This window comes from Malus domestica, chromosome 09 (genome assembly GCF_042453785.1).
Source record: "Malus domestica chromosome 09, GDT2T_hap1".
In the NCBI taxonomy this organism is placed as follows: domain Eukaryota; kingdom Viridiplantae; phylum Streptophyta; class Magnoliopsida; order Rosales; family Rosaceae; genus Malus; species Malus domestica.
Window position 1 is genome coordinate 1,550,999 of NC_091669.1, and position 15,838 is coordinate 1,566,836.

Consider the following 15,838-nt stretch of genomic DNA (forward strand, 5'->3'; position numbering starts at 1 on the left):
AGGTAGGTTCAGCTGCGGCTGCTGATGGACGTCACGACAGCGTTATAAGAATCTTCGGTGCAAAACAGGTCCACAAACACCACATCTATTATCTCGACACCATGTGCACATACATTACATGGGAGCCAGTCAACGCCTCTTGCACTCCGGAAGCCCATGGTTTGTGATTCACAAGGACCTCATCAACAAAGCTGTCCACATCCGACTCTTTCAAGCCCCTTTGATTGAGAAACAAAAACAACCACAGAATCACAAAGTTAAAAATCCCCAAATACTTATCGCTAACACGCCCATTTAGTGATCACAAATACTTATCGAAAACTAGACAACAACCTTCACTAAGTTTTTGTGCTGCACTTTCGACATCATTGCCACTTCCCCCGCAAACCGCGCTTCTCTCTTGGCAATCTGCTCTGGGGTTTCTCCTCTATGAACATTTTTTACAGCAACATTTTGACTCTTATATCTAGAACAAACAAAACGCAACCAACAAACAGATTAAGAACACAACAGAACAGAACATCATCGTTGTAACTCGACACGAAAAACACATATTCGGCATCATAAACACCATAATTGCAGAACACCAAATCAAGTTTTGATCTTTGATTAGTTCTGCTAAAACCCAACTCAAATTTGCATTTATATTTAACAAGATCTAAGGCATCATATTAAATTGCTAAACTTGAGAGACCAGAAATTCAGAATTTAAGACAAAACAAACACAGAGGTTGTACCTACTTTCCTTCATACACTTTGGCATGTGCGCCTTCCCCAATCCTCGGACCAACAAAAGATGTTTTGGATCAATCAGCCACTTGGCATCCAAATCGAAATCCCCAACTGAATAAACCCCATTACCAGATCCCATAATTTTCTCTCTCTAAAATTCTAAAACAAGAACAACATACACTGACTAATTAACCAAAACAAAGGGTACCCTTTATTTGTAGGACCACATTTGAAGTAAAGATTAAAGCTTTGGTCAGGATAAAAATGGAAAAAAGTAATAAAATCAGTAGACTTTGTATGATTGGAGAGGGAGAAAGATGAAGACTTTCTATAATAAAAGGACTTGCTTGGTACTGTAGGTTTCAGAAAACAGACCCATCCCCGGAATCACGGTTGAGTATCCTACAAATATAGGGTGTGCCTTTTGTGTAGGGGGCAAAGAATAAAATCCCCGAGGCACCCACCAACAACCCTACAATATAAAAAGGAGATGGATTGTTTGTCCTCCCATTTCCATACTCTCTCAATTCCTTTCTGTTTGTGTGGTCATGGTTAAACCACGTAAACATTTTATATTCCTATTACTTTTTGTTTTATTATTTTTATAAAAATTAATATAAAATGTTGACGTGACTTAACCATGACCATACATAAAGAGAATGAAAAAAGTATGAAAATAGGAGGACAGACAATCCACCTCCATATAAAAATGGTCACTGATGAGAGCTCTATCAGTGGGAGTGGATTAGATTTATTATTGGGAATTAGGGAGAGAGAGGAATCAGTAGAAGAGCAAGCAGATAGAGTTGAGCAAGGCAGAGGAGGATGAAACTGAGAGGATCCAGGTGGGGATTTGGGAACTTGGTGGCGGCGACGGAGGCGGTGGGCGGGTGGTAAGTGAGTTCAGTTGAGATTAATCTATTGGCCTTCTCCGCGAGTGGAATATTATTGTCTTGTCTTCTAGATCCAAAGATAAACTAGTCTCTGTCAGAGAATAGTGTGTTTCCTTTGTTTTTCTTCCTTTCTAATTAATTTTCCCTTATTTATACTAGCAACCGTAAATATTTATAATAAGAGAAAATGTAAATTGATTTCTAGATTTTTTTCTTTATGAACTTCAAATGATTTTGCGTCGCTGAATGAGACTGTTCATATATTTGATTACTAGTTCTGAATAAATATTTCTTTAACTAAAAGTTTACAAGGCAACTGATATGATTACTTAGTTATAAGATTTGGGAAAAAAAATTAAAAGTATTTTGTGTGCAATTTACTATATTATCCATAACTTTTAATTTATTAATTTATTTAAGTTAATTTGGTCTTTGCACTCTCTTTTGATTGATTAAGAGAGTTTCGTTGATAGGTAATTTAGATTATAATAAAGTAAAATAATTACTCAATAAATATTTTTTTTTAATAATATGATATTATGTACATTAAGTGGTGGAGGGAGTGAGTTAAGCTTCACAATGAGATAGTCATAATAATTTGGTTCAAATTTACCTTGACGATAATTGAACTTAAGACTTCTCATGTATGAGAGATTTTTCAATTTACTAGAAACACGTTGTAAAAATACAATTGGTTGGAAACTTAAAAAATAAAATTTCAAACTATTTTATTATGACACTTGGTGTATCGAGTCATGTTCAGTGTTCGCACCACACTGAAAAATTTCTCCTCATTTACTAGTCAAAATGAATATTATTAAATCGTAATATAAGTGACTACTAAATAACTGATTTATATATTTGATTTTTAAAAGTTTAGGGGAAAGGAAAGCTAATCCATCAAGGCCAAGGCATACCACAAGTATCCTCGAGAACTTACACAAGGGGTCTTAGTCCTTTTTTTGTTTTTATAGATCTTGCACAAAAAATGGTTGCTTACAATGGAACTCAAACATAGACCTTACAACTCAACCAATCCTCAGTGGAAAATACACATGTATTTGAGCAATCTTTTAATTAATTTAAACTAAATTATCGAGTCAAAACTCCATGCAATAAACATATTGTTTTAATTAAATTATTCATATACAATAATAAAATGTCTATTTATATCATAGATTCTAAGATTTGATAAAGAGAATATTTTCAAGATGTGCATAGACATAAAACACATACACACTACTCTAACTAAATTAACCAAGAACAATTCTGCAAGAAAATGGAAGATATGTGACTTTTATTTATTTCCTAGATTCTATGAAGGATAAGAAAATGTTGTCAGAGAAAAAGAAAGGTAAATGGGCGATAAGAAGACGAATACAACACAATGATACAATTGGGGCTTCCAGAAAGTGCCCCTTTGGTAGCCACTAAGGCCAAAAACCCATCACAATAATTGAATTACCAATGTCTTATTAGAAAGTAAAACACATTACTCTGGCGTTTCCGAAACTTGAATGTGACAAATATGACATAGACAATAAGGATGTGTGACTTAGATATCAGGTTGGAGGAAAATGGACTGTAGTATAGAGGTTAAGGCAAATAGATATGTGAGAGGTGTTGCACAAGTTCGATGTCAAATTATTATGACATATTTTATCGCGATTCTTATGAGAGATTTTTCAGTGTGCCGAAAATACAACTTGATACATCAAGTGTCATCACACAAGTGATTGGATACTTGAAAAAAAAAAAAGTCAACCACTTGTATGATGATACTTGATGTACCGGGTTGTATTCTGGCACACTGAAAAGTTGTCTGTCTCCTAGTTCAAATCTACTGCTCTTTATTTTAAACACATCTTTGGATTCATTAAAAGACAAAAAGACATGCTAATATTTTGGTCCCAGTATGCAAGAACCATACCATATACTTAGAAATATCAAGCATCCCGCTGGAAATCAACTGTAAGGCAAATATTATCAACGAAACAAAAGAAGGAATTGCACAATTCATTTGGTGATTAGGCGAACTAACAACAAATAAAAAATAACGAGTCAATAATTTAAACACTGAACTAAATGATCCTTACAAAGATGTGGGTTGTTGAAGAGTTGTATCATCACTTTCCTTAACTATACCAAACAACATACTCCAAATGGCTCTTGCAATCGTTATTTTACCTATACCGTCCATACTTCAACTTCCAATTATTTGAACATCAGGTGAACCTCCAACATCCAAGTATTTAGTACTGAATTCTTGCACGCGAAAAGCTATTCCAACTGAGTGCTTGGCTTTTTTAAGTCTGTAGTTTCAGTAGTCCCCTAATGTCTCCAACAATTTTCTCGATAAATAATCATTCATGTCTCGCAGTTAAAATTCAAAATTATACAAAAGTAAGATTCATCATGCAACTGCAAGATTTATTTCAACTAAATGCCTCATTCGTCATGATTAGATATTTTGGTAGCGAAAACATTTTGAATAAATTAGATTTGATCAAGATGATTAGTTAAGTTCAATTCAACTGTGTTTCCGAAATGCATTGTAACCGTGTAGTTAAGCCCAGTTAAATTGCTCCTGAACTATAACAAGGTGTTTGTTTGCCCTCACTAAACCATATTATAGCTTTTAGTCATACAATTAGAAATCCATTAGAATTAGTATATGGGTTTGACATACGAAGGATTCGTCCTTCACGCATTACCAATGCTCCAAAGTTTTTTCCTATAAACGTATGAAATCAAAGTCTGATCATAATCTCCTTATTTTTGGTGGATTAATGAGTCTTAGAAGCTAATACAAGACGTTGGAATTAAATTTAGAGGAAGAATTAAAACACCTGTCCGCTGTGGTTTTAAGATTCCGGCCACCCAAATCTGCAGAAGCCTTTAGATCCTTTCTCCATTGCTCGTACTCATCTGGATCTTCATCCCTTTCATGCTAACAAAGTTAAAAGAATAAAGTAAAGTGAGAAACCTAATAAAAGTTTAGGTGGTAAAGTGAACAAATCAGCATATAGGGCAAGTAAAATTTTGTCTACGTAAGTGTCATAGAAATGCCTTTGATATTTTGTACATATAGAAAACAAATAGGGTTAATTACATCGATGTTTCCTGAATTTGTCATTTATCTTCATTTTATTTGTTTTATATGATCTTCAAACTCGCTATAGCATGACTTTTTTTTATATCCTTTTTGTCGACTTCATCTATTTTTTTGTTAAGTAAAGATGATAAATTTAAAATTCATCCCACAACCTATAAAATGAAAGAAAAAAAAAAGGAGGTGGATGTACAAATCCTTGCAATGTCATCTATATTTAACAGAAAAATAAATTGAGTTAACGGATATAATTGAAGTACCACATGAGATTGAGTTTGAGAACCACGATAAGAATAAAAGAAAAACTATTCTAGAATGAAGGTAAAATTTGTGACAACAATGCAGTATATCTGAAAAATAGTTTAAGCAGATTAAGATGTTAGCACACAGTCTTGTATCTCGTTTATTGAATAAACGACGAGGACAACAATGTTGTTTTCTCTCTTTCGAAATTCATAAACAACAAAATTAAGATTCTTTCACAAAATTACCATAAATTTTGATAGAATTAGCAGCTGAATTATAAGTCCAACGGGCAAATCGAAAACAATCACAAGAACTTAGGACATACCACGTCAACATTTAGCAAGTAGTCACATAACAAATCCCAATCAAGATAAAACCATTAAACAGTTTATTCGATTTCTCCTTTCATATGAGTACGGTCCGGAGGGTTATTTAATTGACGTTATAACATCTTTCTACCAAGAAAATCCATCATGTGCAAATTAGGTACACCATTTCCATAAGTATACCACAATAAAACCAAAAAATAAAAAAGCACACAATTAATAAAAAAATATTAAAAAAACTGCCTAGGATTGCCTAGGTGCCGCCTAGCTCTCCGCCTAGGCCCGCTTAGCTTCCAGACGATTTTTCCAAACGCCTTGCCCAAAATAAGGGCGGGGCTCCACCGCCCAGCGCCATATAGGCGTCGCCTAGGCCAATTTTTAGAACAATGGTTCTGCTCCAAACTTACTTCTTTGCAGCATGTAGATCCATTACTATTAGCACCCTGGTAACAACGCTTCTCCTCGATTTTCTTTTTTTTTTCTCCATTTGGAAGCTCTCGATCATTAATTTCTTCAGCTTCATCGGAAGATGCTCTAGTTTGGCCCCTGTAAGGAATGAAATTGAATTTCTTGTTCAACTATTTAAGGATTCATCTCTATGTTTCATCAATAGCAGTTGAGCAAGGACATGGTCAAGCTTTATAAACAAAACAACATTATAAATCAGAAACATATACAGGATAATGCAATTATATCCAATTCTTTTGTGATTTCTCCACAAAAGTTCCTCCATGTTAATGTAACTCTATATCAATTAATCTATCATACAAGACCAGACACAATCAGCAATTGAAAAATATGACAACACAAGCTTCCGTCCAGTGAAATTTTCATCTAAAGATAGTAGGCAAAACCAAAAAGGGACAAACCTCCGATGTCGTTCTATAATCTCTCCCTTCCCAAGCCGACATTCTCGCTTCCGCTTCGTCCCCCTCTGATTGCCATTTTCTTGGGGCTTCTTGATTTTCTTATTTTCTCCTCCATTTGGAAGCTTCTGGTCATTAGATTTTTCAGCTTCATCAAAAGATGCTCCGATTTGGCCCCTATAAGGAATGAAATTGAATTTCGTGTTCAGCTATTTAAAGATTCAACTATAAGTTTCTTCAATAGCAATTGAGTAAGAACATGTATGATCAAGCTTAATAAACAATCTAACAACAATTAATCAAAAACTTATACAGGGTAATGCAGTTACATCCAATTCAGAAACATATACAGGGTAATGCAATTATATCCAATTCTTATGTGCTTTCTCCACTAAAGTTCCTCGATGTTAATGTAACTCTATATCAATAAATGTATCATACAAGACTAGACATAACCATCAATTGAAAAATATGACAACACAAGCTTCTGTCCAGTGAAATTTTCATCCAAAGGCAGTAGGCAAAACCAAAAACGTACAAACCTCCAAAGTCGTTCTGTAATCTTTCTCTTCCCAATATGCTTATCAAGTGATTTCGCCACGTCAAAAGGAGTGACGAAGGGATACCTGCAATTAAAAATACATAATATTCAAACTCCTTCATCTATCCCAATACGATAAATTTTAAATTTTTATGATCCGGATATTACCAATGGCATGTCATGCTTCCATCTGAATCTCGGCTGTAGATCATGAGTTTTCCAGCATACTTGTGGCCTCCAATGTGAGAGCAAGCAGTAACAAATACCTGATCCGTCAATCCTCGCAGCTCAGCCTCCTCTTTGAACTTATCAATGAGAACACGTGCACGATAACGATTCCATTCATTTTGACTCATATGTGCGCATATGAATACATGGGGGCCAGTCAACGGCTCTTGCACTCCAGAAGCCCATGGTTTGTCATTCACAAGGACATCATCAATAAAGTTGTCCACATTTGACTCTTTCAAGCCCCTTTGATCAATAAACAAAAACAACATCAGAATCACAAAAAAATATTTACAGGAAACAATAACCTAACACTCTTTAACACTGAGCTATTAAATTCAATTTCTAGAACTAATTTTAGAAGCTAACACATATCTAATTATCTATTTAGTTTGGTAAATTCAGCGTAATCAAATGAGAAGTCGAAACATAAATTACTTCAGTCTAAGCTAGGAAAATAAATTGCACTGCTCATGTTGGTTATGGAATGGGCCCTCGATTATGAATTAATTTCGGTTTTCCATTCTGTGTTAGTGTGGGCGGTGCTTAACAGCTGGGTTGGGCTGCTGCATTTGGGCCCAGGGTGCAGCTCTCACTTGTTTTGGGCTGGGTTTCACCGAAAGATCAAATGACTATTTTGCCCCTTTAGTCCTAATCCAACGGCCACCATTTGGGGCGTTTGTGTTCTGCAATTCGGTTGGGGGTGTTAGCTTGCTTTCGATCTCGTCAAGGAGATCGTGCAGAGAGGCAGAGGGTGTCATCGAGTTTAGGGTTGATGGGAAGGGTTGGGGGTGGACAGAGGGTTGATGGGAAGGGTTGGGGGTGGAGATAGAGGGTGGGTTCTGTCCGCTGACGTTGGTTGCAGAGAGAGAGAGAGATGGGGAAAAGTATGGGGGTGGGGTTGAGGGGAAGGGGTACAGAGAGAAAGAGTGAGGGAGTAAGGGACATAGGAGCTAGAAAGGCGACTACATGATTCTCTTAAGGCTTTTCCTCAACTCGGTTCTCTGCTTTTCTCTTTCGTTTCAAGATTTGGTTGAAATTGATAAAAAACAATGCATGCACTCAAGGATTTGTTCGGAGTCTTTATTGAGTTTCAGAACTTTCCTCTCTGGTTTTCTGATTATTTTCTCAATTGGGATTATCTCTTACCAATTTCCTTTGAGAATTGTGCGTGTGGGTTTGTTAATGCTCTGTTTCTTCGTTTTTACAGGAAATGGAATTGCTTTCTTCCTTTTCTTGGCAACCATGTATGCCCTCTCTCTCTCTCTCTCTCTCTCTCTCTCTCTCTCTTTCTCTCTTTTCTGTTGTGTATTGCCTAATTAGTTATTTACATTTGTTTATTTATCTATGTAAAGCTTTCATGCTCGGATTTTAAATGTATGATTCAATTTGAAACCTTTATAATGTTGATGTTATAGAACATTCAACAGATTAGGTAGCTCTGGCAAAATCATATGGACTAAGATTTGGTAATATATGGAGGTGAGAGTGAGTCTGCCTTGCTTGCCATGATATAGGTTTGCAATGATGGCTTTCTCTCTGTAGTACTACATTCTACTCTTACATGTTAACGTCAGAAAGCAGACTAAGATAGATCCAAACCCAATCTTATTAATTAAAGTTAACGGAAAGAAAATGATTTATGCATACCTTTGTTTATTTGTCTCTTGATTTTGGTTTAGGTTGACCATAGCTAAAACATCCAAGACTCACCTAATTTGATGAAGACCGTATCCTTTTTAGCCTTTAGGTGTGTGTTTGCTAGCTAGCTGGGTGGTGGGTGAGTCTTGGATGTCTTGATTATCTTGGTGGGCAAGTCTTGGATGTTTTGGTTCTGTATTCTTCGACTCTTATATCTTCCCTTTTTCTGAATTTTCTTTATTTCTCTCATTCTTTAAACATTGTATTTTTTTTTCTAAAAAAAAAAATTGGTGATGCAGATAGATGAACATGTTCAAGGGGAAATCATGAACCACATATCACTGCATCTGAATATCGTTTAATTCAAAGAGGTCAGTGATCATAAACTATTTTCATTTTGTATTTTAAGAATGAATTTGGCAAGTTCTGTTTGAATTTTGTATAAGTATCTGCTGAGGGTGGGTGGATGAAGACAGAACATGCTAAATTTGGCCTTTGGTGTGCTTAAACTGGTACGGGGGATGGTTAGAACTTTGAGCCCAGGATGTAGTAGGACTAAGAGAAGGGGTGTGATATCCACACACCCCAAATTACTTCCCACACACCCCTTATTAATTTTTGTCCCTTGATCTTCTTCAATTCATCCGATCCGACGGCCGAAAATTAGAAGGGTGTGTGAGAAGTAAAATGGGGTGTGTGGATATCACATCCCCTAAGAGAAATGCCCTACCCACCGGAGCATTCCACCACTTGCAAAATTGTTGTCAAAATTACTATGCTAAAAATATAGCTATACTTCTTGCACTTTGTTTTTACTGTGAAGTGGAAATAGTCTTTAGAGTTGCTTATTTGTGATAATTGATAAAGAGGTTTGTGTTTAAGACTTGAGAGTAGTGCGGTGTCTTTCTTGCTGGTTCTGCTCACACCACCTCATCTAGCCATTGTGATGGAGTACATGGCAGGGTGAGAACTCTTTGAGAGAATATGTAGTGTTGGCAGATTTAGTGAGGATGAGATAAAGTAGTTTCAAATGCAGAGAAAATTTCATTGGAAATGATTTTAGTGTAGAGTCTCAAATATGGGATCTCTGGATGTCCCCTGAAATGGAATGCATCTCGATTTTCGTTTAGTTTCAGATAGGGAAAGTTAGGTCTGAAGCATTTTTACATAAACAGTCGGTCATAATATAACTAAAACTTGCATACTTTTTCGATTTAATTGTCGTTTTGCATCAGGCAAGGTTTTTCTTCCAGCAGTTGATATCAGGAGTTAGTTGCTGTCTTTTGATGGTATGTAATGTGGCACTTTTCTGCTAATGCGTCGTATACTAATATTTCTTTCTCTTTTGATATTGGAAGTGTTGGTTGTAGTAAGGAAATAATTCGTTTCAATAGCATACGGCTTAGTTTTAATAGTATATGGCTCAGTTTTTGAATAGCAATCGGTGGTTTTCGAATAACGGTATTACGACTTAGTTTTCTAAATGCCAATAACAGCTCTAGATTTTGTCTCCAGTGGAGTATTCTTACTAATTTAGCATTTTGTTGGCACATGAGTTTGTTTTGATTGTTTCTCTGCTTGAACAGAGAATTGTTAACGTCCGGGTGGGAACGTGGGTCGGTTCATGTTTTAGTCTCTTGTCGTAAGCAATTTTACATGGCATTCTTCAATGTAGCTATAGGTAAGACAACACTCTCAGTATTCCATAATCAAACCACCATTCGAACTCTTTTCATCCACCAAGTTAAGCTTTTATGTGCCATCTTGAATAGTTATAAGTTATTGCTTCAGATTACTCCAGTGCGACATTGTTGTTCCCTTGCTTACCTCTCAAGCTTGCTTAATATACTTATTCTTATTACTGTTGTATTGTTAAGAAATACTCAACTGCGGTTTCAATTCATTGTTATGAATCAGATTAAAATTAACCACTCACTGGTTAATTATCTAAATCGTATGAATTTTGATTAAAATTAAAGCAACTACAGAACAAAAACCTCGAGAAATCAACGCGAATTTACCTGTATTTGATCATTTGTGGGAAAATCAATACATTGCCATTGGAAAACTCAGTTCCTTCGCGTCCTTCAATTATTGTCAGCAACGTCTATCAAAAACCAAGAAAAAAGTGAGTAATGTAGTCAACTCAGCTCAGCACCAGAACTCAGCAACTTCAGGAAATAAGAAACGGAAATAAAAAGCAATTAGAAACACCGACGAATTGAGCTGGAAAACAGACCTTAACGGTTATGTCGTTCTTGCGAGCTTTGAGAGCGGATGCAAAGAACTTAGGGAGTGGATTGGACTCGGAGCCTTCAATGTGCCATGGCCAGGCCTCGGGGGTCTTGTAGCAGAGGAAAACGTGGCGATAGCTCAACTTTGTATCGTCATCAATGTCTTCATTAGACTTATATGATATAGTCTCATAGTCCTCCCAATTAGTAAGACCATTAGACAAATTCCATTTTACAATATCCACTCCTGTTTTGTTCACCTTAATTCTATTATATCCTCCATAAAATTCTGCTTTTACAAGAACAATGTCGCCGCCTTTCAGATTGAGCTTCTTGTTTGAAAGATTTCCCAACCAAAGATAATTTTTATGGAAAGCAGTTATGGTGGCCTTAATTGTCCGGATGCGAAAATTAGTTCGCTGGGTACGATTAACAACATCAATGTATAGATACCCGGTAGAGTCGGAGTTGTCTGAAGAATAAACGATGCCCAAAGCCAACCCTCCTATATAATCAGTACTTGGCGGCACTTCAAATTTGACAGTTTTATCCTCTCCGGCGACATAGGCTAACCAGTTAGGAATATCATTTCCGGAGAGAAAAATTCCACCAAATGCATTTTTCTACAACATGGGGTGCAAAGTCAGTATAAGCAACAATACAAAAAGCAGAGAGAATGAGAGAGAGAGTACCACACCGTTCGGAGGTTCTCCTTAAAAGTATCAGTGAGACTGGTACACCCTTCCATATGAATTGAATACATGTTGTCCAATGAGTTCTCCAAGTTTGGAATATCTTTGAGGTTGCGGCAGTCTTTCAGTTCCAATTTCCTCATTTTTGACATCTTTGAAAAGTCGGACATTATTTCCAGTGCAGTGCAGTAACTCGCTTTCAATGTTTGCAAACTGTTCGGCAAATCTGGGATTGCCTGAAGGTTTGTGCAATGACGTAGATATAAAACCTGAAGATGAGAAAGGCCACTGAGAATGGGTAGCCTATTAAAACCATTCCCACCTAGATCTAATTCTGTTAAAGAAGATAGGCGCCCAAGGCTTTCGAGAACGGCACCATCTGTTATATTGCAGTCTCTGAGAATTAATCTCTCGATCATCTTCAGTTGTGCTAAAAAATGGTAACCCCCACACAAACCCTTACAGCCTTTGATGGTCAAGTTCCGAAGATGTGGGAGTTTTGAAAAGTCTGGTAATTCAGTCAGGTTATGGCAGTTTCCAAGAGTGAGACGCTTCAACTTCTTAGGCAACTGTTACTCAAAAAAGAGAAAACAATAATAAAAATCCAAATAAATAAAAGAGAGAATGCATGACGATGACTGATGTTCATATTTACAAGGACATTGATAATTATATCGTACCAGGTTCGAATCCTCCCAAATTCGTACAAGCTTGCTGTCCCACAGGCCTAAATAAACCAGGTTTCTTGGATCAAAATCTGCTGGTATGGCTTCAAAAGGAAATCCAATCCAAAGCAAGGAACTTAACTCCTTGGAAAGATGTTTGTAGCTTCCAGTCAGCTTTACATGTTTCAGCGCGAGAAATTTCAGACGTCGCATATTCTTAAACGCTTTCGTACTGAAGCTTTGCTCGTCATCAGAATGTTCTGGCAAAAGTAACCTTAGTCCTTCAACTGCTTCTGTTCCCTGTTAGAGATAAAAAAAAAAAGAAAAAAAAAGAAAAGGATAATATTCACACGAAGCAGAGCCGTGAATTGGATGAATGAACTACTACAAAGGTAGGGCATACAACATAATTAGTTATTTTCTCTTTCAATTTACAGTGGATGAAAGCCTTTTCTTTTCTTCTTTTTCTTCAAATATACTATGTACGGCATACATTATATATATGCGGATATGCGTATATACTTCTCTTTCTTTACATGTACTTAACATAACATCTTTTTATTGCAAAAGTACTTACAGATTTGTTCCTTAGCACGCTTTTTGCATCTTTACTATGCCACAATCAACTACGTTTTCCCAATTCCACAGGAGATTCTGCACGCACAATCTCTCTTCCCATATCTCGAATCAAATCATGCATTCTCAAATTTGTAGCTTCATCAATATATAAGAGACATCGATCGCAGAGTGTGGTAATTTCTGCTTCTACAGAAAAACGACTAGAACCATCCAATATTGTTGTGACATCACTTATACTCACTCCATCAAAGAAACAAGATATGTCAAGGAACACACCCTTCACATGATCATCACGTAGCCCATCGTAGCTTAATTTAAGTGTTTCATAAATTTTTCCATCTGGAATATTTCTCAATTTATCCAATGTATTTTGCCACATGGTTTTACTCTTTTTCGTAGCCAACAAACGACCAACAACTTTCAGAGCTAGGGGCAATCTTCCACAATAGTCAACAACATCTCTTGCGAGTTCAATATATTCTTCGTCGGGACAAGGATTTCCAAAGGCGTGCCAACTAAGGAGCTCAAGAGCTTCTTTCTCTGTCATTGCTTATGCCATATATTTTTTATCCACCTTTTGTATATTCAGCACTTGTTCATCTCTTGTTGTTATAATAATTCTGCTCCCTGGACCAAACGATTCATGTTCTATTGCCAATTCATCTAATTGGTCTGCATCATCTATGTCATCAACCACGACAAGTACCTTCATGCTTCCAAGTCTTTTCTTGATCTCTTCGGTCCCTTCGGCAACACTGCTTACCTTAATGTCAGGCTGTTTTAAAATATCTCGAAGAAGTTGTTCTTGCAGACTAACCATCTCTTTCTTTTTACTCCTCACATCTTCAAGGTAACATTGACGACTAAAACTATGCTGATAATTGCTACAAACAGCTTTGGCAAGCGTTGATTTACCTATACCGCCCATACCCCAAATTCCAATTATTTGAACATTAGGTGAACCTCCAACGTCTAAGTAATTAGTACTGAATTTTTGCACGCGAAAAGTCATTCCAACTGAGTGCTTGGCTTCTTTAAAGTCTGTGGTTTTCAGTAGTCCCTTGACATCCCCAACAATTTTCTTGATAAACACTCCTTCACGCCTACGAATAGAAATTCCAAATTACGAGAGCCATACTAAATGCCTTATTCATAATGACTAGATATTTACATATTGAAACAGATTTGAATAAACTGGATTAATTGAGCTCAATTCAACCACGTATCTAATCTTTGATTATAATGTGAATACATTAGATCATTGGTGATTAGACTATTATGCAATTGTAGCGTTCAGTAATATAATTAAGAATCCATTACAATTGGTATTTTAATTTGATAAATTGTGGAGCATTTGTCCTTCACACACCCATAAAAAACAAAGCATGTACTCTGCGTTTCACTTCCTTAATTTTGATGGAAATTCTTATGCAAATGCTCTACCTTTAATAAAATTCATATAGCAATTGTAATAAAATTTTATGTAGGGACTAAAGTGACAGTTCTATCATAGTTCAGAGATCAACGATTCAATTTTTCTTATCGCATATAAAATCAGATTCTAGCCGACCCCACTTAGTGGGAAAAGGCTTTGTTGTTGTTGTTGTTGCATATAAAATCAGATTCAATGCCTTAATTATAATATCTTAATTTTGGTTGATTAGTGAAATATGGTGATATGAAATTTGAAGTAAACAAAAAAGTGTACCCGTCGGCCGTGGTTTTGAGGTTCCAGCCGCCCAAATCTGCAGAAGCCTTAAGATCCTCTCTCCACTGCTTGACCTCATTTGGATCTTCATCCTTTTCATGCTTCTGAAATGCTTCCCCAAAACTATCTTTCTGTTTCCTGACTTGAGAAGGGTCAACGTCGTAGAATATTGGACATACTATTTTCCCCTCTTGATCTTTTAGGCACCTCATGATCTTCGACAGCTCCCTCAGGCACCACCGGGACTCCGCGTACCTCTTCGAGAAGATGATGACGGCAATTCTCGACCCTTCGATTTCTTGGTCAAGTTCACTCTGTATGTTTTCCCCCCTTGTGAGCTGGTTGTCTATAAACGTCTTAATTCCGGCATTGCGTAACGCAATGAAGAGGTGGTCTGTGAAGGTAGTGCGCGTGTCGTCTCCTCTGAAGCTCAGGAACACCTCGTACTTCCAGCGGTTTGAGCTCTGCGAGGAAGACGAAGAGGCGGCAGAGCCAGCTCCATGGGCGGAGCTGGTGGTATCCATTGCAGCCTGTAGAAGTGCAGCTTGGCTTTCAAATAACCAAAGTCAACTCTTTCCCAAGATTCCCCAGTGTAGGCGGCCCTTTAAATTTTTTTTGCGTGGGTCAATGATGTCACTGCCGTGTCGATAACGCGTGAGTGCTATTCCTCCCACAATTTAATTTGTATAAATGTTACCATCAAATTTTAATAAAAACTGTATTTTAAGGTTGGTGCGCAGGTAGGTTCAACTGCGGCTGCTGGTGGACGTCACGACAGCGTTATAAGAATCTTCGGTGCAAAGCAGGTTCCAACTGTTGGAGTCAGTCTAGAGAGTATCAATGGGAAGAGACCTCATCTCCAACAACCCATCTTAACAAAATATGCAAAAAATTAAGCTCCAACAGGCTAACTAAATGACCATCTGTCTTTACTTTGTGAATAGTAACTAACTAAATTTAGCTACGAGGAGACATTTGTAGCTTACGTCAAAAGGATCAATGTCGTAAAATAAGTCATTTACTTGCATAAAAAATGATTAATTTAGCTACGAAAGCAAGGCGATGGTCGAGCTCACTATGGCAGCTTTTTTGATCCTATCGTCTTGCAAGGGAAACAAGCTACCAATTGCACCACACGGAGGCATCCAACTAATAGTTGAATTTCTCGATCAAGATTATGCTGCAGGCATCGGTGTGCAAGCCAGACTCGAAAGCATAGCCACACTACACAACCTCTCGACCTGCCATCAGACTACGTCTCTTCAGGCTTAGTGTTTTCGTTGTTCCAAATAATCCACGGCTTGGAAAAATCAAGCCAACTGGTTGAGAAGGCAATTGCGCTACTTGACGACATTGTTTCTTCATCGAAGACTGT

The 15,838-nt window shown here is 37.0% G+C and overlaps 2 protein-coding genes and 2 long non-coding RNA genes across 5 annotated transcripts; 1 reads left to right on the forward strand and 3 right to left on the reverse strand.

Annotated features, from left to right (window-relative positions):
• Positions 1-2: 2 nt before the first annotated feature.
• On the reverse strand, positions 3-471 carry LOC103442214 (uncharacterized). Its single transcript, XR_011571367.1, has 2 exons — positions 334-471; positions 3-218 (listed from the first exon to the last, which is right to left on the reverse strand). It is a non-coding gene; the product is annotated as an uncharacterized lncRNA (long non-coding RNA).
• A 4,940-nt stretch (positions 472-5,411) lies between these two features.
• Positions 5,412-15,053, reverse strand: LOC108174016 (uncharacterized). 2 transcript variants are annotated; one of them, XM_029107701.2, is made up of 10 exons: positions 14,464-15,053; positions 12,754-13,858; positions 12,192-12,476; positions 11,517-11,780; positions 10,825-11,442; positions 10,607-10,692; positions 6,885-7,190; positions 6,718-6,801; positions 6,179-6,352; positions 5,412-5,855 (listed from the first exon to the last, which is right to left on the reverse strand). In XM_029107701.2, the coding sequence occupies exons 3-10, from the start codon at positions 12,387-12,389 to the stop codon at positions 5,540-5,542; spliced, it is 2,046 nt and encodes a 681-aa protein (XP_028963534.2). In that variant the 5' UTR covers positions 12,390-12,476; positions 12,754-13,858; positions 14,464-15,053; the 3' UTR covers positions 5,412-5,539. The 2 variants fall into 2 exon arrangements, with proteins under 2 accessions (XP_028963534.2, XP_028963535.2); XM_029107702.2 differs by having other exon boundaries at positions 11,517-12,080.
• On the forward strand, positions 8,052-9,955 carry LOC139188153 (uncharacterized). The gene is made up of 3 exons (XR_011571369.1): positions 8,052-8,191; positions 8,885-8,956; positions 9,821-9,955. It is a non-coding gene; the product is annotated as an uncharacterized lncRNA (long non-coding RNA).
• Positions 13,306-14,987, reverse strand: LOC108169235 (disease resistance protein RUN1). Its single transcript, XM_017334241.1, has 2 exons — positions 14,464-14,987; positions 13,306-13,858 (listed from the first exon to the last, which is right to left on the reverse strand). The coding sequence occupies exons 1-2, from the start codon at positions 14,985-14,987 to the stop codon at positions 13,306-13,308; spliced, it is 1,077 nt and encodes a 358-aa protein (XP_017189730.1).
• Positions 15,054-15,838: the final 785 nt, after the last annotated feature.